This window comes from Bombina bombina, chromosome 1 (assembly GCF_027579735.1).
Source record: "Bombina bombina isolate aBomBom1 chromosome 1, aBomBom1.pri, whole genome shotgun sequence".
Taxonomy (NCBI): domain Eukaryota; kingdom Metazoa; phylum Chordata; class Amphibia; order Anura; family Bombinatoridae; genus Bombina; species Bombina bombina.
In genome coordinates, this window is record NC_069499.1 from 1,354,275,004 (window position 1) to 1,354,302,654 (window position 27,651).

Genomic DNA, 27,651 nt, shown 5'->3' on the forward strand with positions numbered 1-27,651 from the left:
CAGAGTCAACCTCAAAATTTTAAGGATCTGGAGAGATTCTGTATGGAGGAATGGTCTCAGATTCCTTGCCATGTATTCTCCAACCTCATTAGGCATTATAGGAGAAGACTCAGAGCTGATATCTTGGCAAAGGGAAGTAACACAAAGTATTAACTAAAAGGGTGCCAATAATTGTGCCACACATATATTTAACAGCAATTTTTTTTGTGTGGATAAACCTCTGTTGTCCTTGCAATTGTTTGATATCTACGAGAGCAGAGTATTTTTGTGTATTTTTTTAGCAAAAGATCAAAAGGTTAAACAATAAAGACAATTTTTCACAGCTCTTTGCTTATAATTACCAAGGGTGCCAAAATTAGTAAAGGGCACTGTATATCTATATATGTTTTAATTATTATTAAAAAGACATTGAAAATGCTTTACATCTTTAGTTTATATATTGTTACAAAGTTAATAATTATTATCGCTGTTCTTACAATAAAAACATACTATGGTAAGCAATCAGGTTTGGGTGTAGCCAATGTGGTAGTGTTGCTGGGCCAAATGTATAGAGCATGGGTAACTAATCATTTGGTTATCAGGGATATCATTGTTCCCCCACACAAAAAAGACTCATTGCCATTATCTGTAGGTGAGGTCTTAATCTTGACCTATCCTGGATCCCCTAGACTGTGGATGGCCAACTGGCGGCCCAAGGGGCTCAAGCAGCCTGCTGCACCAGCCTTTGTGGCTCCTGGCAAAAAGCCAAACAAAAAATGTGTGCCATAGTTTTGTTGTGGCCCTTTAAAAAAGCTAAACTAAAAATGTATACTTTGGGTTGGCCAAAAGTCAAAAGAGCCTGCTGGAGGGAAGGACATCTAAATCCACTGTGCCACTGGACTTTGTAGGAAGTATATTATTATTTGGGTGTTTAACAGTCATAAATTGATATGCCCCTCTTACAGCTTCAAAAATATTAAGCTGCGGCCCCAATGTGTTAAGTTGGCCATCACTGCCCTAGACCATCAAGCCATTTTAAACCCAGCATGTAGCTAGACACTAAATAAAAAGTCTATACTTTCAACATGTAATATGCACGCTACCCGACACGTGCAAAGTGCCGAAAGTCAAGCAGAGTCAGCGTGTGAGCGGGATCGGTAATTAACGCTACACTTGTAATCTACCTCTTAAACAGTAAGTGAGGCCAACACTAATAAATATGATATGTTCTAACTTAATGAAGCTTAAAAAGATTTCTTAACTTTTCCTTCCTTTGCTGTGCTCCTGCGAAAACTCTAAGGTCCCTTATTTCATATTTCTTGAATCAATGTCATGTTTTTCTCAAGGGTCCTCTAGACATATTAACTGGATGTTAATTACAGTCGTTGACATAATAAGCTGCAAAATAGGATGTTGTTACCTGTTTGAAGCATAGACTAGAATAAGTCCCACATTTTAAAAAGCTATAGCTCTAAGCTATGTCAATATAGAGTGAGACAGCTCTAGCTACAATAGCACTACATGGCTCATGACTGGCTAACTAAAACAATATCATGAAGTCACCAAATAATTCTTAGTAGGCTAGTTATAAAACTGATTCCCCATCTAAATGTAATATAAAAAAATAATGTCTTCTTTAACTGTATTTGATTTACATCATGAAATCGTCATCATCACCTTGTTAATTTTATTTACAAGCACTATCATATATATATATATATATATATATATATATATATATACAGTAAATATATATGAGTAGTTAATAATAATGACACACAAACTGATATACATTATTATTCTTAAAGTGGAGCACCCTCAAAACCAGCACATGTGATAAACTATGACCGTGTTATCCAGTACCGCTTACAGATAAACATCAGCAATCTTACACAAATAATGTAATATAAGCAATATAGCCATGATGTAATGTGCATATGTAATGGATTCCTATAGCATCGTTTGCAAGCTTGGCCTATGATAGATAAAGGCTAGTAATCCACTGCAATTGAAAAAGCATGCATACTGTGGTATGCTTGTACTATTGGTCAGTGGTTTTATGAATATGAAATACACGTCTTCACTGTGGGTGATGTTATTTGTGTTTAATGTGATGCTTCAGGCTCATCTGGCAAGTATTTGCTTGAGTATTTTGTATAGAAATCTGGCATGGTTTTCAGCTAGTAAGTAATGCCATCATATCTTTTTTCCAGACAGATGCAGACAGTGATTTGGTGGGTGATATGTGTGACACTAACCAGGACAGGTAAGTGACCAGATATATGTATGTACTTCCTATACACGCTTTACCAATGCTTCCCTAAAATGGCCTATCTGTCTTGCAGATGATCTCTTGTCTCTTATTTATATAGGTTAAAAACACATTTGTCACAAAAATTATTTATTCTGTTCTATTCTGCATGAGGAGAGCAGTGTTATGTATAGTAATTAGTTAATATAGGGCAATGGGAATGTTCCCTCTCTTACAGTAGAAGGTTGCTAATGTCCACGCTAATATAACTTATGGGATATGGCTAGTTAATTATTGTAAAAAGTATAGCTTCAACTCATGTTTTTGTAGAGAGTCATAACAAATATTTATTTTTATACAGGTGGTGAAAGTCCACAATCCATTACTGCTAGGAATTACTCTTCCCTGCCACTAGGTGGAAGAAAAGATTCCCAAATTCCAGGAGCTCTATAAAAGCCCTCCCACCTCACTTTTGTCTTTGCCTCCGCTGGAAGAGGTTGAAGAATGAAGATGTGCATTTGATTAGTCAGCGAGAAGGGTTTTCAGATGAGTTGAGGTCCACTTCCCTTTAGAGTACAGTGATTGTTGGAGGGTGGTATTTGGTGTATAGGTTGTGGCATATTTTCAGCTATTGTGTTTGTCCTTTGCCTCCTCCTCTTGGAGCCTTGATATACTCCTATTCCAGATCCTCTACTGTTTCAGCACTGGTTTTGGCTTTCTACTGGTTTCCTGCAGTAGTAGGGTGCCTATTATTGTTATTACTTTATTTTTTTATTTGGCACTCTTTTAGTCTGTTAGGTTATTGTTATATATATTTATTATAAAACACGCCTCGGTGAGACTTCCAATTAACATAGTAAACAATCACTCACATGAAGAAAGGCAGTTGGTGTTCCCCCAGCTGCAGGCATACACCAAGCGCTCACAAAAGAGCTAAGTTGCGAAACAATATAGGACAAAAAGTTTCCAAAATGAGTGAACAAAAAAATGGCAGCAATTCAGGACCACACTAGTTGAAAAATAAAAACTTGAATAATTTATTAGTAAAGTGTAAAAAACGTACAAATCCATGGACCGCATGGCACTGTCTTTGAGAAAGCGCCACAACGATGTGAAACACGTCAGATGACGTAGATCGAGTTACATTATCACACACTCCTCCATGGATTTGTAAGTTCCCTCCCATTTTTTAGAAAAAGGCCATCAAGCCAATTAGCTTAGGTTTATAGTCATTGACCATGTCAAAATTTAGGGGAGGAGATAGGATCAGGGACTTATTATATAGGGAAGTGAAGTGGATATGGACTCAGGATACCATGGCCCCAAGGGGTTTAAACAGAGAATTTGATCTCATGCCTCTTATATAATGTGTATGCATTGTCCATATACACTTTATGGGGATTTGAGATATGTAGTATATTAGGATTCTCTCATATGAGTGCTGCTTATTATGTTTCTAAGTTGTTCATTTTTGTATAGGCTATCTAGGTTTAATTTAGAGAGAATGTACATTTAGCTGTTAATGTCGTGATTTAATATAGACACATGACCCTGTGAGGCCTTGTGGATTGGTCACCCTTTGTATGTGTTATGTATAGATTGCCATAAGCTGTTAGTATGTGTTAGATTGAGAAAGGAGCAGGAAGCCCTGAAATGTTGCTCTATTAAAGGGTTCCCACTTGGGAGTGCTACCTTCACTTGTGTTCTTAATCATCTATATATACATAGGTATAGATATATACAGTATGTTATAAAAAAATATCAGATGTACAGTGGATATAAAAAGTCTACACACCCATGTTAAAATGTTGAGTTTCTGTGATGTAAAAAAATGAGACAAAGATAAATCATTTCAGAACTTTTCCCCCCTTTAATGTGACCTATAAACTGTACAATTCAATTGAAAAACAAACTGAAATCTTTTAGGTAAAGGGAAATAAAAAAATAAAAAATAAAATAATATGGTTGCATAAGTGTGAACACCCTTAAACTAATACTTTATTGAAGCACCTTTTGATTTTATTACAGCACTGAGTCTTTTGGGTATGAGTTTTTCAGAATGGCACATCTTGACTTGGCAAGATTTGCCCACTCTTCTTTGCAAAAACACTCTAAATCTGTCAGAATGCGAGGGCATCTCCTGTGCACAGCCCTCTTCAGATCACCCCACAGATTTTGAATTGGATTCAGGTCTGGGCTCTGGATGGGCCATCCCAAAACTTTAATCTTCTTCTGGTGAAGCCATTCCTTTGTTGATTTGGATGTATGCTTTGGGTCGTTGTCATGCTGAAAGATGAAGTTCCTCTTCATGTTCGGCTATCTAGCAGAAGCCTGAAGGTTTTGTGCCAATATTGTCTGGTATTTGGAACTGTTCATTATTCCCTCTACCTTGACTAAGGCCCCATTTCCAGCTGAAGAAAAACAGTCCCAAAGCATGATGCTGACACCACCATGCTTCACTGTGAGTATGGGGTTCTTTTGGTGATATGCAGTGTTGTTTTTGCGCCAAACATATCTTTTGGAATTATGGCCAAAAAGTTCAACTTTGGTTTCATCAGACCAGAACACCTTTTGCAACATGCTTTTGGGAAACTTCAGATGTGTTTTTGCAAAATTTAGCCGGGCTTAGATGTTTTTTTTTTTTGTAAGAAAAGGCTTCCGTCTTGTCACTCTACCCCATAGCCCAGACATATGAAGAATATGGGCGATTGTTGTCACATGTACCACACAGCCAGTACTTGCCAGATATTCCTGCAGCTCCTTTAATGTTGCTGTAGGCCTCTTGGCAACCTCCCAGACCAGTTTTCTTCTCGTCTTTTCATCAATTTTGGAGGGACATCCAGTTCTTGGTAATGTCGCTGTTGCACCATATTTTCTTCACTTGATGATGACTGGCTTCACTGTGTTCCATGGTATATCTAATGCCTTGGAAATTCTTTTGTACCCTTCTCCTGACTGATACCTTTTAACAATGAGATCCCTCTGATGCTTTAGAAGCTCTCTGCGGACCATGGCTTTTGCTGTAGGATGCGACTAACAAAATGTCAGGAAAGACCTACTAGAACAGCTGAACTTTATTTGGGGTTAATCAGAGGCACTTTAAATGATGACAGGTGTGTACTGACTCCTATTTAACATGATTTTGAATGTGATTGCTTAATTCTGAACACAGCTACATCCCCAGTTATAAAAGGGTGTTCACACTTATGCAACCATATTATTTTAGTTTTTTATTTTTATTTCCCTTTACTTAAAAGATTTCAGTTTGTTTTTCAATTGAGTTGTACAGTTTATAGGTTACATTAAAGGTGGAAAAAGTTCTGAAATGATTTATCTTTGTCTCATGTTTTTACATCACAGAAACCTGACATTTTAACAGGGGTGTGTAGACTTTTTATATCCACTGTATATAGAAATATGTATTTATGAATAAATAAAACATATTCTGCTATGTGAAGAACATTGTAATGTGAAATATAAATATTTGATGTTGGTTTAGCGATTTTGACAAAATTTGATTGGGTTTGCGCTCGTGTAAGGGCGTTATTTTTTTTCCCATTTTTCGCACTCCATTGAAGACTATTGGGGAATATGTTAATGTGGTCACGATATTCCAAGTTCGGCTTTTTGCGTACGTCGGGTTAGTGTGCAAGTAAAAACGTTTTACTTTCAACATGTAATACACGCTCAAAAAGCTGCAGTCTAGCGGGGTTAACATGCGAGCGGGAGTGCAAACTACTGCTCCACTCATAATCTAGCCCTTTATGTTTCATTACTCATGGACTTCACTGCTTGGGTATTAGTTCCCAGGAGCAATGGATCGTGGACTCTCACCACCTGTATGAAAGAAAACATAATTCTCCTTTAAATGACGTCATCCAAGATGGCGTCCCTTGAATTCCGATTGACTGATAGAATTCTATCAGCCAATCGGAATTAAAGGTGAAAAAATCCTATTGGCTGATGCAATCAGCCAAAAGGATTGAGATTCAATCCTATTGGCTGATCAAATCAGCCAATAGGATTGAGCTCGCATTCTATTGGCTGTTCCAATTAGCCAATAGGATTTTCTAACCTTTAATCAGCCAATCAGAATTCAAGGGATGCCATCTTGGATGACGTCATTTAAAGGAGAATTCATTGTTCAAGAAGACGTCAATTGAAGAGAATGCTCCGCGCGGGATGTCTTGAAGATGGACCTGCTCTGCGCCGGATGGATGAAGATAGAAGATGCCGTCTGGATGAAGACTTCTTCCCGGTTGGATGAAGACTTCTGCTGCTTTGTTGAGGACTTCTGTCGGCTTCGTTGAGGATGAATGTCAGGTCTTCAAAAAAAGTGGATCTTCGGGGGTTAGTGTTAGGCTTTTAAAGGATTTATTGGGTGGGTTTTATTTTTAGATTAGGGTTTGGGCAGAAAAAGAGCTAAATGCCCTTTTAAGGGCAATGCCCATCCAAATGCCCTTTTCAGGGCAATGGGGAGCTTAGGTTTTTTAGTTAGGATTTTATTTGGGGAGTTGGTTGTATGGGTGGTGGGTTTTACTGTTGAGGGGTTGTTTGTATTTTTTTTTACAGGTAAAAGAGCTGATTTCTTTGGGGCAATGCTCCGCAAAAGTCCCTTTTAAGGGCTATTGGTAGTTTAGTTTAGGCTAGGGTTTTTTTATTTTGGGGTGGCTTTTTTTATTTTGATAGGGCTATTAGATTAGGTGTAATTAGTTTAAATATCTGATCATTTCTTTTTTATTTTGTGTAATTTAGTGTTTGTTTGTTTTTGTAATTTAGTTAATTGTTGTTTAATTTGTGTAATTGATTTAATTGTAGTGTAAGGTTAGGTGATAGTGTAAGACAGGTTAGGTTTTATTTTACAGATAAATTTGTATTTATTTTAGCTAGGTAGTTAGTAAATAGTTAATAACTATTTAGTAACTAATCTACCTAGTTAAAATAAATACAAACTTGCCTGTGAAATAAAAATAAAACCTAAGCTAGCTACAATGTAACTATTAGTTATATTGTAGTTAGCTTAGGGTTTATTTTACAGGTAAGTATTTAGTTTTAAATAGGAATTATTTAATGATTAATAGTAGGTTTTATTTAGATTTATTTTAATTACATTAAAGTTAGTGGGTGTTAGGGTTAGACTTAGGGTTAGGTTTAGGGGTTAATAAATTTAGTATAGTGGCGGCGACGTTGGGGGTGGCAGATTAGGGGTTAATAAATGTAGGTAGGTGGCAGCGATGTTAGGGGCGGCAGATTAAGGGTTATTAATATTTAACTAGTGTTTGCAATGCAGGAGTACGGCAGTTTAGGGGTTAATATTTTTATTATAGTGGCGGCGATGTCCGGAGCAGCAGTTTAGGGGTTAATAAGTATAAGATTAGGGGTGTTTAGACTCAAGGTTTATGTTAGGGTGTTAGGTGTAAACATAAATTTTCTTTCCCCATAGGAATCAATGGGGCTGCGTTACGGAGCTTTACGCTCCTTTATTGCAGGTGTTAGGCTTTTTTCAGTAGGCTTTCCCCATTGATGTCTATGGGGAAATCGTGCACGAGCACATAAAACCAGCTCACAGCAGCGCTGGTATTGTAGTTGGTATTGTATTCTGGCCTGCTAACGCCGGGTTTTTGTAAACCTGTAATACCAGCGCTCATAACGCAAAACTCGTAATCTAGCCGAATGAGAACAAAATACATCATGAATGTGCATATTTTATGGGGAATTTATAACCAATTTATGTAATATATTTAAAGTTCTAACCATTTTTAGTTTATCTGTATTTTTCACTGACTACTAAAAAAAGCATACTTCTTGCACACAGTTGAGTGCCCCTTAAAAAGATGGACAATATAAGCCCATGTAGTCACCAAGCCATTCTCTGTCTTATTTGTTACTATATTAGAAACCACAGACTTCCTTTGGTTCTTAGGTTTGCCAAGCCCATCTCTCTCTATTTGATGGGATACTGACCTGCACTAGCAAGCTGTAAAAACTTTTATTCAAGGAATAAAATATCAAGGCAGTTAGTCAATGTCTGATTTAAGCACTGGTTTTATCTTGGTTAATGTAGTTTAACTATCCTGGTTAAATTTAATTCAGGAACATACAATACAACATAGGTGGCATATTACATATACTGATAGAAGTTTATTGCACAGAGAAACTAACAATTTCACCACTGTGAATCTGTAGGGATGGGGACGGTCATCAGGATACCAAGGACAATTGTCCAGACATCCCAAACAGCTCCCAGCTGGACTCTGACAATGATGGAACTGGAGATGAATGTGACCAGGATGATGACAATGATGGAATCCCAGATTACAATCCTCCTGGACCTGACAACTGTCGCCTGATCCATAACCCAAACCAGAAGGACTCAGATGGTAAGAGAGGCATACTGACTGTAGAAGAGGGACATGGCTATTATATTAAGGGACACACTGGTAAGGTATCCTGTCTTATAGTAGCTTAGTAAACAATATTCAGGGCTACACATCATGTTCATATTTCCCCTGTTGTCCTTGATTGTGGACTCCTCTCTCTTTATTTGTGGGTAAATGTTGTATGAGTATCACAAATTCTAATATAGAGATGATTTACATATTCTATGCTAATTTATTTGGTCTCCTGACAGGGGATGGCATTGGTGATGTATGCGAGGAAGACTTTGATAATGACACAGTGATTGATCTTCTGGATGTTTGTCCTGAGAGTGCAGAGGTTACACTGACTGACTTTAGGGCCTATCAGACCGTTATCCTAGATCCAGAGGGAGATGCTCAGATAGATCCTAACTGGGTCGTCCTAAACCAGGTACTACCAGATGATAAATAATGTTACACCTTTTTGTATTGGCCTCCACTCAAGTTTAATTGAGGTTTCAGTATTGTAATGTAAGGGGTATTTGTTCCTAACCCTACCCATATTAAAAAAATGTTGTGCTTGCAATTTAAACATATCTCAGTGGTAATTTTGGCTTCACCCCCTGATGTTGGCATGAACTGTTATTGGCCGGCCAGGAAAAGAGGAATAACCTGTTATATGCTTAAGATAATAGGCTCTTCTTTTTGATGGCATACTAGAGACTTCATAGATTTCCATATATGAATTATCAAGCTTTTGGTTGAAATATATACACGTATAAATGTATAAATACATATGTACACATACAAATATATATATATATGTATATATATACAGTATATATATATATATATATATATATATATATATTTGTATGTGTACATATGTATTTATACATTTATACATTTATACGTGTATATATATTTAAAGACATATATACACATATAAACACATAAATGCATATGTATACATACATAGACATATATATATATAATATATATATATATATATATATATATATATATATATAAAAGTGCATTGGAGACCTTTACAGTCAAGTAGCTGAAAACATGTAATAACATGTTTATGCAATATTCATAATAAATAAATTGTTATATTGTGTATTTATCGTAAATATTTGACATTCCAATGTTCTGTACATAACAGAATATGTTCTATGTATTTGTAAATAGATATATATATATATATCTGTATATATCTATACCTATATATAATCATCTATATATAGGTATAGATATATATATTGTACCAAAATACCATCATATATATGTAGAAATATGTATTTATGAATAAATATTCTTTGTGAAGAACATTGGAATGGGAAATATTTTCATGTTGGGTTAGCGCACTTGAGAATATGCGATCAAGTTTTGCGTGCGAGTAGGGTGTTAGGTTTTTTTCAACTTTTTTGCTCCATTGATTTCTATGGGGGAATACGTTATCGTGAGCAATATTCTGAGTCTAACTTTTTATGGGTATCGGATTAGCACACAAACAAAAAGAGTTTACTTCAAACTTGTAATACGAGTGCAACCCAACACAAGCAAAAAGCTTATTTCTAGCGGAGTTAACGCTCGAGCAGGAACGTTAAATATTGCTCCACTATTGTAATGTAATCTGGCCCATTATTTTTTAGATATGACCTGAGAGTGCCCTTCAATAAATTGACTATGTACTAACTGATACAAGGAAGCATCCAGACATAACTACTACGGGCTAGATTACAAGTGGAGCGCTAAGTTATTTGCCCATTTGCGGGAGAGTGATAGTTAACCAACCATTGCAAGTGGCTGGTTATTGCTACCACAAGCTTGCCCAAAAAAGTGGCCCAAATGCCCTCAAAATAGTTGTTTTTTTTGTTTTTTATTAAAAAATAAATCTAGCATTTGTTTTAATAAAAAAAATTGCACTAGGCAGTTTTGAGGCTTTAAAGTTGGTGGGAGTGGGGTGTGAAAAAAAGGCAATTAAATGTGCCTTTACATTGCAGCCTATGGGAACTGTATATAACTTATATACATATAATCACCTAGATTACAAGTTTTGCGTTGCGGCTTGTAACGCTGAAAAGATGGCATTTTCAGTGTTAAAACAGCACCGCAGCTATTACAAGTCTTGCCGGTATAGCTGTACCGCACACTTTTTAGCCTGTAACGCAACGTCAGTCCCGCACACATAAAAATTACATTTTTTCATGGGATTCCCATAGCTCTGGTATTACGAGTTTTGCGGTAAGGCTAAAAAGTGAGCGTTACAGCCTAAAACGACAAGATCTGTACCGCCATCTAAAGTCGCTAGTTATGAGTTTTACGCTACAAAGCTGTAACATAAAACTCGTAACTGTTACAAAGTACACTAAACACCCATAAACTACCTATTAACCCCTAAACCGAGGCCCTCCTGCATCGCTAACACTATAATAAATGTATTAACCCCTAATCTGCCGCTCCCGACATCGCTGCCACTAAAAAATGTATTAACCCCTATTTTTTTTTCATTTTAAACTAACAATTAAACTAACTACCAATTAAATAAAACTAAACTACCAATAAAAAATCCTAACACTACTCTAATAATTACAAAAAGTATCTAATTATAAAAAATAAAAAATAACTAAATTACAAAAAAAACAAAACACTAAATTACGAAAAATAACAAATTATCAAAAATAAAAAAGAATTACACCTAATCTAATAGCCCTATCAAAATAAAGAAGCCCCCCAAAATAAAAAAAAATCCTAGCCTACAATAAACTACAAATGGCCCTTAAAAGGGCCTTTTGTGGGGCATTGCCCCAAAGATATCAGCTCTTTTATCTGTAAAAAAAATACAAACACCCCCCAACAGTAAAACCCACCACCCAACCAACCCCCCAATTAAAAAAACTATCTAAAATAACCTAAGCTAACCATTTAGCTCTTTTAAATTGCCCAAACCCTAATATAACAAAAAAAAAACACCCAAAAAACCATTAGAAAAACCTAACACTAACCCCCGATGATCCACTTACAGTTGTTGAAGTCCCGCTTGAAGGATCTTCATCCAGCCGGCGAAGTCATCATCCATGTGGCAAGAAGTTTTCATCCAGACGGCCTCTTCAGTCTTCATCCAGCCGGCGAAGTCCTCATCCAGGCGGCAAGAAGTCTTCATCCAGACGGCCTCTTCGATCTTCATCCAGCCGGCGCGGAGCGTGTCGATCCTGAGGACATCCTGCAGGGAGCATCCTATTGGCTGAAAAATTTGAATCAGCCAATAAGAATTAGGGCTGCTAAAATCGTATTGGCTATTCAAATCAGCCAGTAGGATTTAAGCAGCTCTCATTCTATTGGCTAATTCGAATAGGAATGCAAGGGGCGCCATCAAGAATCGCCTCCCTTGCATTGAAGATTCAGTGTACAGCGGTGACCGTATGAAGAGGATGCTCCGCGCCGGATGTCTTTAGGATGGACCCGCTTTGCACCTCCGAGATCAAGATAGAAGATGCTGCCTGGATGAAGATTGAAGAGGCCGTCTGGATGAAGACTTAAAGGGGATGAAGATCGTTCAAGCAGGACTTCCAAAAACTGTATGTGGATCGTCAGGGGGTTAGTGTTAGGCTTTTTTAAGGGTTTATTGAATGGCTTTTATTTTTTAGTTTAGGGTCTGGGCAGTAAAAGAGCTAAATGCCCTTTTAAGGGCAATGCCCATTCAAATGCCCTTTTCAGGGCAATGGGTAGCTTAGGTTTTTTCGATAGTTTTTTTATTTTGTGGGTTCAGGGGAGTGGGGGTTTGTAATGTTAGTGGGTCTTTGTAATTTTTTCTTCAGTAAAAGAGCTGATATCTTTAGGGCAATGCCCTACAAAATGCCTTTTTAAGAGCCATTTGTATTTTATTCTAGATTAGGTTTTTTATTTTGTTTTTGTTTTTTATGGATATTAGAATAGGAATTCTTTTTTTATTTTTGATAATTTGTTTGTTATTTTGTGTAATGTATATTTTTAGGGGGTGTTTTTTTTTTTTTTAGCAAAAGAGCTGTTTATCTCAGGGCAATGCCCTACAAAAGGCCGTTTTAAGGACCCCCCAAAAGGCCCTTTTAAGGGCCCCTGGTAGTTTGGGGGGTGGGGGTTTGTATAGTGTTAGGGGGTGTTTGTATTCTTTTTGGAGCAAAAGAGCTGTTTATCTCAGGGCAATGCCCTACAAAAGGCCCTTTTAAGGGCTCCCCAAAAGGCCATTTTAAGGGCCCTTAGTAGTTTATTCTAAAGTAGGGTTTTTTTATTTTGGGGTGTTTTTTTAAGGGTATTAGAATAGGATTAATCTTTTTTTTTGGGATATTTTTTTTTTTTTTTTTTAATGATAGGTTTTTTTTATTTTTTGTAATGTTAGGTTTTAGTGTAAGGCAGGTTAGGTTTTATTTCACAGGTAAGTTTGTATTTATTTTAACTAGGTAGTTATTAAAAAGTTAATAATTATTTACTAACTAGTCTACCTAGTTAAAATAAATACAAACTTACCTGTGAAATAAAAATAAACCCTAAGCTAGATACAATATAACTATTAGTTATATTGTAGCTACCTTAGGTTTTATTTTACAGGTAAGTATGTATTTAGTTTTAAATAGGTATTATTTAGTTAATAATTGTAAATTTAATTTAGAGCTAATTTAATTATGTTAAAGTTAGGGGGGGTTAGGGTTAGGTTTAGGGTTACGTTAGGGTTAGGGTTACGTTAGGGTTAGGGTCAGGTTTAGGGGTTAATATAGTTTAATTTAGCTTGTTGTGATGTGGGGGGCTGGCGGTTTAGGGGTTATTAGGTTTATTTAGTTAATAATTGTAAATTTAATTTAGCTATATTTTTATTATGTTAAAGTTAGGGCTGTTAGTGTTAGGTTTAGGGTTAGGGTTATGTTAGGGTCAGGTTTAGGGGTTAATATAGTTTAATTAAGCTTTTTGCGATGTGGGGGGCTGGAGGTTTAGGGGCTAATAAATGTAGTATAGTGGCGTGATATCGGGAGCGGCAGATTAGGGGTTAATCATTTTATTTAGGTAGCGGCAATATCGGGAGCGGCAGATTAGTGGTTAATAACTGTAGGCAGGCGTCAGCGATGTTGGGGGCAGCAGATTAGGGGTGTTTAGACATAGGGTTTAAGTTAGGGTGTTAGGTTTAAACTTTATTTTTATTTCCCCATAGACATCAATTGGGCTGCGTTACGGAACTTTTGTTTCCGTGATCGCAGGTGTTTTTTTTTTGCCGGCTCTCCCCATTGATGTCTATGGGGAAATCGTGCACAAGCACATCTCAGTAGTGCTCTGATTGTGTGCAGTATGGAGCTCAACGCAACCATATCGCACGCAAAAGGTGTATGTTTGGAAACTTGTAATGGCAGCGCTATAGGAAATTAGAAATCTGTAAATACAGAAGCGGTGGAGCGCAAGGAGGCAGAACACAAAACTATAAGATGCACCCTCAAACATATGAGATATGTAACAGCATAAACGATATAGATGTCCACAGCGTGAGTATAGCAGTAATTCACAGGCTGCAATATGCTGATAATCCAGGTATCCCTTTAATTCCGTGAATTTACATGGAAGAACACACCAGTGATTTGGAAGGGAGCTGCAGGGCGGACACAGAGGATATAGACACCCAATGAATAGACTAAGTATCTGTTCCTTTTTCTCTTTTTTCAAAGACTATAAAGAATTTTGTATTATTGCATCTGTTTGGAACGGACTCTAAAGCATTTATATCACCACCAGTACTGTATACCCTATTTATATTTATATTTGTCTCTGAATGCATATGTTATATGTGATGTGGCACTACCCTGATATGGCGTAAATTGCTATAGAAAATTAAATAACGTAACTTTTGTTGTGTTTGTTAATTTCTCTATAGCGCTCAAAACTCGGAATCTAGGTGATAGTTATGAGTTATATCCTATATAATAAAAGGCCAGGTATGTTTGTCAGATGCAGTCATGTGCAGTAGAGACTGCACGAGGATAAACATACCTGGCCTTGAGCAGCAGAGGAGTGCGCACTGTGGAAGCTGCCTGGTGGGGGCATGGCCGGGCGTGCCGTGATTGGGGCATGGCCGGATTTGCTGTGATGGGGGCGTGGCCGGAGGGCGTGATGAGGGGTGTGACCGGGCGGGAGCGCCCGTGAAGGGGCGAGGCCGACGGGAGCAGCTTTGGTGGCAGCGGCATGGTCAAGTGAGAGAGATAAACAGAGAGGAGAGCAAAACAGAGGGGAGAGAGGAGGGAGAGAGAGAGAGACCAAAAGAGAGGGGGGGGGGGAGAGCCCAAACGAGAGGAGGGAAAGAGCAAAAGAGAGGGGGGAAAGAGAGAAAGCGAGCAAAAGACAGGAGGGAAATAGAGAGAGAGAGCAAAAGAAAGGGGAGAGAGAGCAAAAGAGGGGAGAGAGAGCAAAAGAGAGGAGAGAGAGCAAAAGAGAGGAGGGGGAGCAAAAGAGAGGGAGAGAGAGAGAGCAAAAGAGGGGGGAGAGAGAGAAAAAAAGAAAGGGGAGAGAGAGATAAAGCAAAAGAGAGGAGAGAGAGCAAAAGAGGTGGGAGAGAGCAAAAGAGGGGGGAGAGAGAGAGCAAAAGAGAGCGAAGAGAGAGAGCAAAAGAGAGGGGGAGAGAGAGCAAAAGAGGGGGGAGAGAGAGCAAAAGAGAGTGGGAGAGAGAGAGAGCAAACGAGGGGAGAGAGAGCAGAAGAGGGGGAGAGAGAGAGAGAGCAAAAGAGGGGAGAGAGAGCAAAAGAGGGGGGGAGAGCAAAAGAGGGGGAGAGAGAGAGCACAAGAGGGGGAGAGAGAGCAAAAGAGGGGGAGAGAGCACAAAAGAGGGGGAGAGAGAGAGCTCAAAAGAGAGGGGGGAGAGACAGAGAGCGCAAAAGAGAGGGGGAGAGAGAGGGAGCAAGGGTTGGAACCGCGGTATTTAAAAAAAATTGGTCTGTGTACAGGGGCTTTAGAGCTAGTTAATATATATTTTAAAATGCTGCCCATCGCTGCGCTACTTACCCACTTTGCTGGGCGAGATTCTGATGCCATCTCTGAGGGCATCAGAACGAGGCTCCCATAGGAGCCTATGGAAGCGCTCTCTCATGAGCGCAATGCTTTGTTCGCATTGCAATTTACTTGTAATACCAATGCACATTATCGTGCAGTGGTATTACAAAGTCCACTTGTAATCTGGCCCTATGTTGGAGTGAGTGCATGGATATACAGTGTATATATATATATATATATATATATATATATATATATATATATATATATATAATATATATTAACCCCTTACATATTAAATGTATTATTTATTAATAATAATATTTATTATTGTTTATTACATTTATTTATTTAATTATCATGAATTTTAATACATTGTAATAAAGGCTATTGATTGATTAAGTAAAATAATGAGTAAGGAATCATGAAAAAGGAAGCAAGACTGCCAAAAAAATGATAAATATCTGTTTAATGTGTTTCAGTGCAGTTACATAACTAAAAAAATATAAATTAAAGATCAAATATTGCAATCATAAAGTGATCAAGGCTGTTGCATAAGAAAAATCCAAAAATCATATCAAAGCATGCACAAAACTGAAACTAACTGTAAGATTTTCAACATGAGGTTACAGCACTTGGTATACTAATTGTTCTATAGAACATTGCTCTGATACATACCTACTTAAGATGATGGGGCCGATTTAACAAGGGCCGAATGGCCCCTAATCGCCCTGTTTCCTTGCAAGTCTTCAGGTCTTAAGACCGCTGCTCCTTAACTTGTCCGCTGCCTCTGAGACTGCAGACAGCAATCAGCCCGATCGAATACTATCAGGTTGATTGACACCCCCTGCCAGCGGCCGATTGATCACCAGAACTGCTTGTGCAATGTTAAATACTGACAGAATATGCTGTCGGCATTTAGCGATGTTGGGCGGAAATGATTTGCTATAGTGAATCATGTGCGCCCGCCAATACAGCCCCGATATATGAAAAAGTCCTATTATTTATCAACCTTAAGGGATGGCGTGCTTGTAATACCTGCTAATGGAACTCTGTACCAAAGCTTTTGATATGACTAACATGCATGAAGTTTGAGAGTGTTTACAAGCTCGGGAGAATTATTCTAAGGACCTTGTTCTCTCAATATTGCGGATTACAAAACTTAGTTTCTGATTTGCTGATGACAACGACTCCCCCTTGGGACACCTTTGGGGTGTTTTTTGCTCTTTTTTGTGTGTGTATGATGTGTATGAATGGATGAATGAATGATTTTGGCGCCCATATGATAAGTATGGATTTTATTTATATTTTTGCAATTCCTTTTGTATGATCATTTTTCATTCAATGAAGTAGCAATTTTTTCTGCAGTGTTGGGAATTATATTTATAACTGTAAGATATGTCCAAATAGCAAACTACAGTTCTATCTATCCATCCCCCCCTAGAAAATAGTAAACTCACGTAAGCCTTGTAAATTTAAATACATAACAGTTTTTTCTATTTTTCTTTTTCAGGGAATGGAGATTGTCCAAACAATGAACAGTGATCCCGGGCTTGCAGTAGGTATGTGTGGATTAAATATACCTAGAAGATATATATATATATATATATATATATATATATATATATATATATATATATACTGTATATATATATATATATTTATATATATATATATATATATATATATACACATATATATGTATTATATACATATATATATATATATATACGTACATACTTATTTACTGGAAATGACAGAATATACACTCAGATATATTAACACATAGCCAGGTTTATCCAAATATAATTCCAAGGGAAGCATAGTCAGATATGATTACCCCCCCAGTTCAACAGCATCCCTTACAAAGCAGAAGTGTATTTTAAAAGTTATATATAGTAATACAGCTACTCCTATATATATATATATATATATATATATATATATATATATATTATATATATATATGGAGAGAGAGATAATATCTGCAAAGTGCGATAAAGTGAAGCTCAATAAAATGAAGTATGCCTGTGTGTATGTATGTGTGTATATATATATATATATATATATATATATAACGTAGCAGAGAAGTGCACTCTCACTTAAAAGTCATCTACCAGGGTGTTAGTAGATAATAATAAACAGCATAAAGCAAAAACTTGCACTCACTGGATTTTTCCAAAACAGATTTTACTGTGACCGTGTAACACAGTAAAATCTGTTTTGGAAAAATCCAGCAAGTGCAAGTTTTTTCTTTATGCTATATATATATATATATATAACATTTATTATACTTTATTTATGAAGCGCCAACATATTCCGCAGTGCTGTATATATTTATATATATATATATAATTGGGCTTCACCTTCACCAAGCATTCTTTGCAAATAACATGCTCTTTATTTTGTGGGAGGAATTTAGTGTGATGTCTACTTGATCATCTGCATTGGATGTTTTCTTCTGTTAAGTGTGATCAGTCCACGGGTCATCATTACTTCTGGGATATTACTCCTCCCCAACAGGAAGTGCAAGAGGATTCACCCAGCAGAGCTGCATATAGCTCCTCCCCTCTACGTCACTCCCAGTCATTCTCTTGCACCCAACGACTAGATAGGATGTGTGAGAGGACTATGGTGATTTTATTTAGTTTTATTCCTTCAATCAAAAGTTTGTTATTTTTTAATAGCACCGGAGCGTGTTATTCCTTCTCTGGTAGAATTTGAAGAAGAATCTACCAGAGTTTTTACTATGATTTTAGCCGGAGTAGTTAAGATCATATTGCTGTTTCTCGACCATCTGAGGAGAGGTAAACTTCAGATCAGGGGACAGCGGGCAGATTAATCTGCAAAAAGGTATGTAGCAGCTTTTATTTTCTGACAATGGAATTGATGAGAAAATCCTGCCATACCGATATAATATCATGTATGTATATTTTACATTTGAGTATTCTGGGGAATGGTACTTCACTGGAATTACACTGTGTTTATAAGACTTTAGCCTATTTGTAAGCAACAGGCTTTTTAATAACTCTTAATTTATGTTAAACGTTTTTGCTAGAATGTAAAATCGTTTTCATTTTCTGAGGTACTGGGTGAATAAAATGTTTGGGCACTATTTTTCCACTTGGCAGTTGCTTGATCTAATTCTGACAGTTTACTGATCTCTCTCACTGTTGTGTGTGAGGGGGAGGGGCCTTTTTTTGGCGCTTTTGCTACGCATCAAAAATTTCAGTCAGAAGCTCATTGTTTTTCCTGCATGTTCCGGTTCATCTCTACAGAACTCAGGGGTCTTCAAAACTTGTTTTGAGGGAAGTAATCTTCACAACAGAGCTGTGAGATTGTAGTTGACTGTGATAAAAAACGTTTATTCTTTAACTTTTTTTTCTGCCATCAGGGTTAGTTATTCTTTGCTAATGGGAACAAGCCTTTGCTAAAATTGTGGTTTGTTTTACAAAGATTGATGCTGTAACCTTTTCTGTTTATTAATTTCAACTGTCATAAATCTTTCTGTGCTTCTTAGGCACAGTACGTTTTTCATTATATTTTACTTGAATAATATTTCCAAGTTGCAAGTTTAGTTGCTAGTGTGTTAAACATGTCTGATTCAGAGGAAGAGACCTGTACTATTTGTGCTAATGCCAAAGTGGAGCCCAATAGAAATTTATGTACTAACTGTATTGATGCTACTTTAAAGAAAAGTCAATCTGTACAAATTGAACAAATTTCACCAAACAACGAGGGGAGAGTTATGCCTACTAACTCGCCTCACGTGACAGTACCTGCATCTCCCGCTCGGGAGGTGCGCGATATTGTGGCGCCCAGTACATCTGGGCGGCCATTACAAATAACATTACAAGATATGGCTACTGTTATGACTGAGGTTTTGGCTAAATTACCAGAGCTTAGAGGCAAGCGTGATCACTCTGGGGTGAGAACAGAGTGCGCTGATAATGCTAGGGCCATGTCAGATACTGCGTCACAACTTGCAGAACATGAGGACGGAGAGCTTCATTCTGCGGCTGACGGTTCTGATCCAAACAGATTGGATTCAGATATTTCAAATTTTAAATTTAAGCTGGAAAACCTCCGTGTATTACTAGGGGAGGTGTTAGCGGCTCTGAATGATTGTAACACAGTTGCAATACCAGAGAAAATGTGTAGGTTGGATAAATATTTTGCTGTACCAACGAGTACTGACGTTTTTCCTATACCTAAGAGACTAACTGAAATTATTACTAAGGAGTGGGATAGACCCGGTGTGCCGTTCTCAATAGACACCATCACATGTTTCCAATAGACACCATCACACGGGACTTATGGCAAACGGTCCCTAAGGTGGAGGGAGCAGTTTCTACTTTAGCTAAGCGTACCACTATCCCGGTGGAGGATAGCTGTGCCTTTTCAGATCCAATGGATAAAAAGTTAGAGGGTTACCTTAAGAAAATGTTTGTTCAACAAGGTTATATATTGCAACCCCTTGCATGCATTGCGCCGGTCACGGCTGCAGCGGCATTCTGGATTGAGTCTCTGGAAGAGAACATTAGTTCAGCTACTCTGGACGACATTACGGACAGGCTTAGAATCCTTAAGCTAGCTAATTCATTCATTTCGGAAGCCGTAGTACATTTAACTAAACTTACGGCTAAGAATTCCGGATTCGCCATTCAGGCGCGCAGAGCACTGTGGCTAAAATCCTGGTCAGCTGATGTTACTTCTAAGTCCAAATTACTTAATATACCTTTCAAAGGGCAGACCTTATTTGGGCCCGGTTTGAAAGAAATTATCGCTGACATTACAGGAGGTAAGGGCCACGCCCTACCTCAAGACAGAGCCAAACCTAAGGCTAGGCAGTCTAATTTTCATTCCTTTCGGAATTTCAAAGCAGGAGCAGCATCAACTTCCTCTGCTCCAAAACAAGAGGGATCTGTTGCTCGCTTCAGACAAGGCTGGAGACCTAACCAGTCTTGGAACAAGGGCAAACAGGCCAGGAAACCTGCGGCTGCCCCTAAGACAGCATGAATTGAGGGCCCCCGATCCGGGATCGGATCTAGTGGGGGGCAGACTTTCTCTCTTCAAGAAAAGGAAAGTGTGGAGTGATACGTAGATAGGACTCAACTAGCTTCCCCAAATCTGATATGCTCCCAATATCAGATGTATAGAAATGTGCAAGTAGTGATGGGTGTGGGGAGCGCTCTAAAAGAGCTGTGAGTATAAACTATGATTTGAAGTGTGTATACACTGTGATAGAATGTGTATGGATTTACCAAATATAATTTCTTTGAATAAATATAATTACTTTGAATCATAAATTTTGTGTGGTTCTGGTGTTATGTAGTGTCTCTCCAAAAAATGTGAACAAATAAACAAACAAAAACAAAACGTTGATTCTTAAAATTCTTCAAGGACAATTTTATAAAATCCTTCTATTTATTCAAAATGTGTATGCTCGGTGTATTATCACTGTACCTTTAAATAAATTGATGTGCCTCTAAATAAAATTGATACACAAATTGTGCTTCAAAATGGATAGACAAACAAATCGTTGTGAATTTGAAACGTGATGAATTTAAAACGTGATGAATTTAAATGAATAAACAAACAAATCGTGATGAAAAAAATGACTTAACTTCTAGATGAATAAACAAACAAATCGTGATGAATTTTAAAAACTTTACTAAGATAAAAAACAGTATAAGATCTTATACTGTTTTTTATCTTAGTAAAGTTTTTAAAATTCATCACGATTTGTTTGTTTATTCATCTAGAAGTTAAGTCATTTTTTTCATCACGATTTGTTTGTTTATTCATTTAAATTCATCACGTTTTAAATTCATCACGTTTCAAATTCACAACGATTTGTTTGTCTATCCATTTTGAAGCACAATTTGTGTATCAATTTTATTTAGAGGCACATCAATTTATTTAAAGGTACAGTGATAATACACCGAGCATACACATTTTGAATAAATAGAAGGATTTTATAAAATTGTCCTTGAAGAATTTTAAGAATCAACGTTTTGTTTTTGTTTGTTTATTTGTTCACATTTTTTGGAGAGACACTACATAACACCAGAACCACACAAAATTTATGATTCAAAGTAATTATATTTATTCAAAGAAATTATATTTGGTAAATCCATACACATTCTATCACAGTGTATACACACTTCAAATCATAGTTTATACTCACAGCTCTTTTAGAGCGCTCCCCACACCCATCACTACTTGCAGACTTTCTCTCTTCGCCCAGGCTTGGGCAAGAGATGTCCAGGATCCCTGGGCGCTAGAGATAATATCTCAGGGATACCTTCTGGACTTCAAATACTCTCCTCCAAAAGAGAGATTTTATCTATCAAGGTTGTCAACAAACCAAACAAAGAAAGAGGCGTTTCTACGCTGCGTTCAAGAGCTCTTGTTAATGGGAGTAATCCATCCAGTTCCACGGTCGGAACAGGGACAAGGGTTTTATTCAAATCTGTTTGTAGTTCCCAAAAAGGAGGGAACTTTCAGACCAATCCTGGATTTAAAGATCCTAAACAAATTCCTAAGAGTTCCATCGTTCAAAATGGAGACTATTCGGACAATTTTACCTATGATCCAAAAGGGTCAGTACATGACCACAGTGGATTTAAAGGATGCTTACCTTCACATACCGATTCACAAAGATCATTACCGGTACCTAAGGTTTGCCTTCCTAGACAGGCATTACCAGTTTGTAGCTCTTCCATTCGGATTGGCTACAGCTCCAAGAATCTTCACAAAGGTTCTGGGTGCTCTTCTGGCGGTACTAAGACCGCGGGGAATCTCGGTAGCTCCATACCTAGACGACATTCTGATACAAGCTTCAAGCTTTCAAACTGCCAAGTTTCATACAGAGTTAGTACTGGCTTTTCTAAGGTCACATGGATGGAAGGTGAACGAAAAGAAAAGTTCACTCGTTCCACTCACAAGAGTTCCCTTCCTGGGGACTCTTATAGATTCTGTAGAAATGAAGATTTACCTGACAGAGGACAGGTTAACAAGACTTCAAAGTGCTTGCCGCACCCTTCATTCCATTCAACACCCGTCAGTGGCTCAATGCATGGAGGTAATCGGCTTAATGGTAGCGGCAATGGACATAGTACCCTTTGCACGCTTACACCTCAGACCACTGCAACTGTGCATGCTAAGTCAGTGGAATGGGGATTACTCAGACTTGCCCCCTTCTCTGAATCTGGATCAAGAGACCAGAAATTCTCTTCTATGGTGGCTTTCTCGGCCACATCTGTCCAGGGGGATGCCATTCAGCAGACCAGACTGGACAATTGTAACAACAGACGCCAGCCTTCTAGGTTGGGGTGCCGTCTGGAATTCTCTGAAGGCTCAGGGACAATGGAGTCAGGAGGAGAGTCTCCTGCCAATAAACATTCTGGAATTGAGAGCAGTTCTCAATGCCCTCCTGGCTTGGCCCCAGTTGACAACTCGGGGGTTCATCAGGTTTCAGTCGGACAACATCACGACTGTAGCTTACATCAACCATCAGGGAGGGACAAGAAGCTCCCTAGCAATGATGGAAGTATCAAAGATAATTCGCTGGGCAGAGTCTCACTCTTGCCACCTGTCAGCAATCCACATCCCGGGAGTGGAGAACTGGGAGGCGGATTTCTTAAGTCGTCAGACTTTTCATCCGGGGGAGTGGGAACTTCATCCGGAGGTCTTTGCCCAAATACTTCGACGTTGGGGCAAACCAGAGATAGATCTCATGGCGTCTCGACAGAACGCCAAGCTTCCTCGTTACGGGTCCAGATCCAGGGATCCAGGAGCAGTCCTGATAGATGCCCTGACAGCACCTTGGGACTTCAGGATGGCTTACGTGTTTCCACCCTTCCCGATGCTTCCTCGATTGATTGCCAGAATCAAACAGGAGAGAGCATCAGTGATTCTAATAGCACCTGCATGGCCACGCAGGACTTGGTATGCAGACCTGGTGGACATGTCATCCTGTCCACCTTGGTCTCTACCTCTGAAACAGGACCTTCTGATACAGGGTCCTTTCAAACATCAAAATCTAACTTCTCTGAAGCTGACTGCTTGGAAATTGAACGCTTGATTTTATCAAGACGTGGGTTTTCTGAGTCAGTTATTGATACCTTAATACAGGCTAGGAAGCCTGTTACCAGAAGGATTTACCATAAGATATGGCGTAAATACCTATATTGGTGTGAATCCAAAGGTTACTCTTGGAGTAAGGTTAGGATTCCTAGGATATTGTCTTTTCTACAAGAAGGTTTAGAAAAGGGTTTATCTGCTAGTTCATTAAAGGGACAGATCTCAGCTCTGTCCATTCTGTTACACAAACGTCTGTCAGAAGTTCCAGACGTCCAGGCTTTTTGTCAGGCTTTGGCCAGGATTAAGCCTGTGTTTAAAACTGTTGCTCCACCATGGAGTTTAAACCTTGTTCTTAATGTTTTACAGGGCGTTCCGTTTGAACCCCTTCATTCCATTGATATAAAGTTGTTATCTTGGAAAGTTCTATTTTTAATGGCTATTTCCTCGGCTCGAAGAGTCTCTGAGTTATCAGCCTTACATTGTGATTCTCCTTATTTGATTTTTCATTCGGATAAGGTAGTTCTGCGTACTAAACCTGGGTTCTTACCTAAGGTAGTCACTAACAGGAATATCAATCAAGAGATTGTTGTTCCTTCTTTGTGCCCAAATCCTTCTTCGAAGAAGGAACGTCTACTGCACAACCTGGACGTAGTCCGTGCTCTAAAATTTTACTTACAGGCAACTAAGGAATTTCGACAAACGTCTTCTCTGTTTGTCGTTTACTCTGGTCAGAGGAGAGGTCAAAAGGCTTCTGCTACCTCTCTTTCTTTTTGGCTTCGTAGCATAATTCGTTTAGCTTATGAGACTGCTGGACAGCAGCCTCCTGAAAGAATTACAGCTCATTCTACTAGAGCTGTGGCTTCCACTTGGGCCTTCAAGAATGAGGCCTCTGTTGAGCAGATTTGCAAGGCTGCAACTTGGTCTTCGCTTCATACTTTTCCCAAATTTTACAAATTTGACACTTTTGCTTCCTCGGAGGCTATTTTTGGGAGAAAGGTTCTTCAGGCAGTGGTTCCTTCTGTATAAAGAGCCTGCCTATCCCTCCCGTCATCCGTGTACTTTTGCTTTGGTATTGGTATCCCAGAAGTAATGATGACCCGTGGACTGATCACACTTAACAGAAGAAAACATAATTTATGCTTACCTGATAAATTCCTTTCTTCTGTAGTGTGATCAGTCCACGGCCCGCCCTGTTTTTAAGGCAGGTAAATATTTTTTAAGTTATACTCCAGTCACCACTACACCCTTGGCTTCTCCTTTCTCGTTGGTCCTTGGTCGAATGACTGGGAGTGACGTAGAGGGGAGGAGCTATATGCAGCTCTGCTGGGTGAATCCTCTTGCACTTCCTGTTGGGGAGGAGTAATATCCCAGAAGTAATGATGACCCGTGGACTGATCACACTACAGAAGAAAGGAATTTATCAGGTAAGCATAAATTATGTTTTCATATACGAATCTTACGATACTGTTGCTCAGGATGGATAAAAATCTATTTATTTTTTATTTAAATCAGGTTTTTTTAAAATAAAATGCTTTTTGAGGAAGAATCTAAATATAGTTTCTATTTAAGATACATTATAATCTAACGGCTATTCATCCTGAAATATAGATTAGTTTGTTATTATATAGCAAGATGCTGTATATTCATGGCTGCAATGTATATTTTTTTTTGGTAAATTAATTCCATTAATCCATTCACAATGTCATCCTCTCCCAGAGGTTTCTGTCAGATTCTTTTGGGAAATTTTTATATCATTATTATTATTATCGTTTATTTGTAGAACGCCAACGGATTCTGCAGCGCTATAAACATAGGTGGTATACAAGGAAACATTTGTAGGGATCAAATGGGTAGAGGGCCCTGCCAAGAGTCACACTGTTGTAGTCAGCTCTTAAGAAAGTGATCTACAAACAGCTGGGCTCTTAGGCTTACATTCTAAGGGGGTTCAAGGGGATAGCAATGGAGGAGAGGAACTGGTATAAAGAAAGGTTAGTGTAGGTTGTATGCATCCATGAATTGTAGAGTCTTTAGGGAGCGCTTGAAGATTTAAAAACTAGGGGAGAGTCTTTGGAGCTAGGCAGAGAGTTCCACAAGGTCATGAGCAGAGCGAAGGGGACAGGAGGGAGAGTATCTGGAGACAAGGAGGCCTATTTATCAAGCCGTCAACCACAAATACGCTGGAATTCTGCAGCGTAATTGTGGAGAGCTTGAGTCACCTCATTTATCCGACACAGATCGATGCTTACGTCATTAGAGATGTTCCGAATACAAATTCGACACTATCTGTCTACTTTTGCAAATTATCAAATATCTACCAGGTACGCTCACCACTATTCCGGCCCAGCGTACCTGCTTTTCTATCCCACCGCTCCCGGAGCCCACTGCAACTAAATAAAGTTATTAACCCCTAAACCCCTGGCCTCCCACATCAGTACCACTTACTAAACCTATTAACTCCTAAACCGCCAGCCTCCCACATCACCATAAACTAAATTAACCTATTAACTCCTAAACCGCCAGCCCCCCACATCACCATAAACTAAATTAACCTATTAACCCCTAAACCTAACAACCCCTTAACTTTACATTGAATATTACCTCATCCCTATCTTATAATACATTTAAACTTACCTTTAAGTTTAAATTAAACTATATTAAACTAATAATTAACCTACCCTAACTGTTATACTAAAATTACATTAAACTACAAATTAAATTAACTATATTATATATTTAAAAACTGAACCCTACTCAAATAATTTAAATCTACTATTAAAAATTACAAAGTTACAAAAAACTAACAACTAAGTTTCACAAAATAACAAAGCTAAGTTACAAAAAAAAATAAACACTAAGTTACACAAAATAAAAAATAAATTATCAAATATTTAAACTAATTACACCTAATCTAAGAGCCCTATGAAAATAAAAAAGCCCCCCGAAAATAAAAAAAAACCCTAGCCTACAATAAACTACCAATGGCCCTTAAAAGGGCCTTTTGCGGGGCATTGCCCCAAATAAATCAGCTCTTTTACCTGTAAAAAAAAATACAAATACCCCCCCAACAGTAAAACCCACCACCCACACAACAAACCCCCCAAATGAAAACCTAATCTAAAAAACCTATGCTCCCCATTGCCCTGAAAAGGGCATTTGTATGGGCATTGCCCTTAAAAGGGCATTTAGCTCTTTTTCCTTGCCCAAACCCTAATGTAAAATTAAAACCCACCCAATAAACCGTTAAAAAAACCTAACACTAACCCCGAAGATCCACTTACAGTTTCTGAAGACCCGACATCCATCCTCAACGAATCGGCAGAAGTCCTAATCGAAGCCGGCAGAAGTCTTCATCCAAGCGGGCCGAAGTCTTCATCCAAGCCGGCAGAAGTATTCATCCAGACGGCATCTTTTATTGTCATCCATCTGGCGCGGATGGTCTCCTTCTTCAAGACATCCGGCGTGGAGCATCCTCTTCTTCCCACGTCTTCTTCCGAATGAAGGTTCCTTTAAATGACGTCATCCAAGATGGCGTCCATTAGATTCCGATTGGCTGATAGATTTCTATCAGCCAATTGGAATTAAGGTTGAAAAAATCCTATTGGCATTGCCCCAAAGAAATCAGCTCTTTTACCTGTAAAAAAAAATACAAATACCCCCCCAACAGTAAAACCCACCACTCACACAACAAAACCCCCAAATGAAAACCTAATCTAAAAAACCTATGCTCCCCATTGCCCTGAAAAGGGCATTTGTATGGGCATTGCCCTTAAAAGGGCATTTAGCTCTTTTTCCTTGCCCAAACCCTAATCTAAAATTAAAACCCACCCAATAAACCGTTAAAAAAAATAATTGGATCAGCCAATAGGATGAAAGCTCAATCCTATTGGCTGATTGTAACAGCCAATAGGATTTTTTCAACCTTAATTCCGATTGGCTGATAGAAATCTATCAGCCAATCGGAATCTAAGG

The 27,651-nt window shown here is 38.2% G+C and overlaps 1 protein-coding gene across 1 annotated transcript in view; it reads left to right on the plus strand.

The window, feature by feature from the left end:
- The window catches only part of THBS3 (thrombospondin 3), a 209,758-nt gene that overhangs the window by 169,349 nt on the left and 12,758 nt on the right, over positions 1-27,651 (plus strand). The window contains exons 16-19 of the mRNA XM_053703392.1: positions 2,193-2,245; positions 8,417-8,610; positions 8,862-9,040; positions 17,108-17,156. Of these exons, the coding sequence (XP_053559367.1) occupies positions 2,193-2,245; positions 8,417-8,610; positions 8,862-9,040; positions 17,108-17,156 (475 nt within the window). The remainder of the gene's footprint in view (positions 1-2,192; positions 2,246-8,416; positions 8,611-8,861; positions 9,041-17,107; positions 17,157-27,651) is intronic.